A 2,001-nucleotide genomic window follows, 5' to 3' on the forward strand; every position below is an offset into this window, starting at 1 on the left:
TTTTTTTTCATTTGGTAGGTTTGGGGCCAAAATGGTCTGGAGAAAAGTTTGGACCTTACAGCTCTAAATAAACATGGAAAAGTGTATGAAGATGGTAAGAAACACTTTTTGTTGTCCATGTTATACACCAGGGGTTTCAAATCACTAACTGTCTTATAGAAATTAACTTGTACTAACTTTGAGCTTTACTTAAGGTTCATGAGACAAGAATGCATCAAATTGATCAAAGTTGACAATAAAGCCATATATAATTTAACAAAAGATTTTTATTTCAAAGAAATTCTGTTCTTTAGAACTTTATATTCATCCAAAAATCTTGAAAACATGTATCTCAGTTTACACAAAAATATTAAGCAGAGCAATTGTTTTCAAAATTGATAACAAGAAATGCTTCTAGAGCACCAAATCAGCATACAGTATTAGAATGTTTTCTGAAATATCATGACTTTGGCTTTTTGGCATTGGCTGCTGAAAATTCAGCTTGGCCATCACAAGATAACTTACATTTTGAAATTGAAAACAGTTATTTAAAATGGTAATAATGTTTCACAATATTACTGTTTTACTGTATATTTGATCAAATAAGTGCAGCGCTGTTAAACATGAGAGACTTATTTAAAAAAATATTTACAAATGTTACCGACCCCAAACTTTTGAATGGTTGTGAAGTTGAAGATGCACATTTATGCTGAGTCATTCTGTAATTTGGAAACTAATGATTCTTTATAGTAGCCAGTGGCTCTCTGGTCTTTTTTCAGTCTGGAGCCCAGATCATTGTTTAAGGATATCAGTCTGATTGCGTGTACTTAGTTTTTTTGTGTGTCATTAGCTCAGTTTGCATGTCTGGCCTGGTCACCATGTGAAAAAAAGTTGCTCTATGTGGCGGAAAAAAAGAGGGTGGAGCCATCAGCACATTCATCAGTTGCATCAGCCAATGAGGATGGTGGGCTAGTGTTGCTTGAGGAACAGGTGAAATGTCTTCTCCCATATATACTTTTATACAGTAACCGTTATGGCTAGACATTTTGAAGATATGCGTTTAAGGCTTTTGAAAAAGTCATGTGTGCATTTCTCAGGATAAGAACATATATGTTGAAGACTGGGGTGAAGGTCTGGTGGGTAAGAGCTGTCCTGTCTTGTGTGTGGCTGATCTCAACAAAGGGGCAGTTATCGTATATGCTGGCGTCCCTCCGCATATATCACCAGGACAGGTGAGTCAGATGTATATTACAATTCTCATTTGTTTAATTGATAATCAAGTATGTTATGCCACACATGGGAAATATTATATCAGCAATCTCAAATTCAATTGTTGTAAATGTTAACTGAATTATAAAATACTCCTTGTTCTTTCATAAGGCTCTGTGGGCACCTAATGGAAGGGGTGTGGTGTTTGTGGGCCAATGGAATGAGCCGTTCAGACTGGGCCTGAAATTCTGCTCTAATCGTAGGTGAGGGGCGGAGTTAAAAATAACTTCAACATCTATTATTTTTCCTTGGAACTATTGATCCAGTAATAATCCCACAATCCCTAAAGTGCTAGTATTTAATAAGATGCTTATATTAGAGAATTAATTCCGATTCTTTTTCTTTTTCCAGATCAGCTCTCTACTACCTGGATATGAAAGGAAACTGTGGTAAGTATCTTTATAGGAGGGTTTATGTGTAAGCACCTTTTTATGTGCCTTTTCTTCACTCTTTGGGCTTTGACTTGTATACAGTTTTGTGAAACTTGAACTCTTGGTCCTGTAACCTCTCTTTGTCCAATATGACCTGTCTTTGCCAGAGTGCTTGTCAGCTGAAGGTGTGTCTGTTTCAAGCCCTCGAATGAGTCCAGACTCGTGCTGGATCGTATACTTGCAGGGACAGGTGTTTGGACCACATCGTCAGTGCCTGAGAATGATGCTGGTGAGAACATAGTTCAATATATCATACATGAATTGCTTTATAATAAATGCTGTTCTTTTGAACTCTTTATTCATTAAGAATCTTGAAAAAAAA

General features: G+C 36.3%; 1 protein-coding gene across 1 annotated transcript in view; it reads left to right on the forward strand.

Moving 5' to 3' along the window:
• Window positions 1-18: 18 nt before the first annotated feature.
• Window positions 19-2,001, forward strand: part of LOC107579261 (acylamino-acid-releasing enzyme-like) — a gene marked incomplete at both ends in the record, with an annotated part of 2,717 nt that continues 734 nt past the window's right edge. Inside the window, 6 exons of the mRNA XM_016265105.1 lie at window positions 19-94; window positions 830-969; window positions 1,077-1,211; window positions 1,360-1,451; window positions 1,600-1,637; window positions 1,787-1,908. Of these exons, the coding sequence (XP_016120591.1) occupies window positions 19-94; window positions 830-969; window positions 1,077-1,211; window positions 1,360-1,451; window positions 1,600-1,637; window positions 1,787-1,908 (603 nt within the window). The remainder of the gene's footprint in view (window positions 95-829; window positions 970-1,076; window positions 1,212-1,359; window positions 1,452-1,599; window positions 1,638-1,786; window positions 1,909-2,001) is intronic.

The sequence above is a fragment of the Sinocyclocheilus grahami genome, unplaced genomic scaffold (assembly GCF_001515645.1).
Source record: "Sinocyclocheilus grahami isolate Dianchi unplaced genomic scaffold, SAMN03320097.WGS_v1.1 scaffold15979.1, whole genome shotgun sequence".
Lineage (NCBI taxonomy): Eukaryota > Metazoa > Chordata > Actinopteri > Cypriniformes > Cyprinidae > Sinocyclocheilus > Sinocyclocheilus grahami.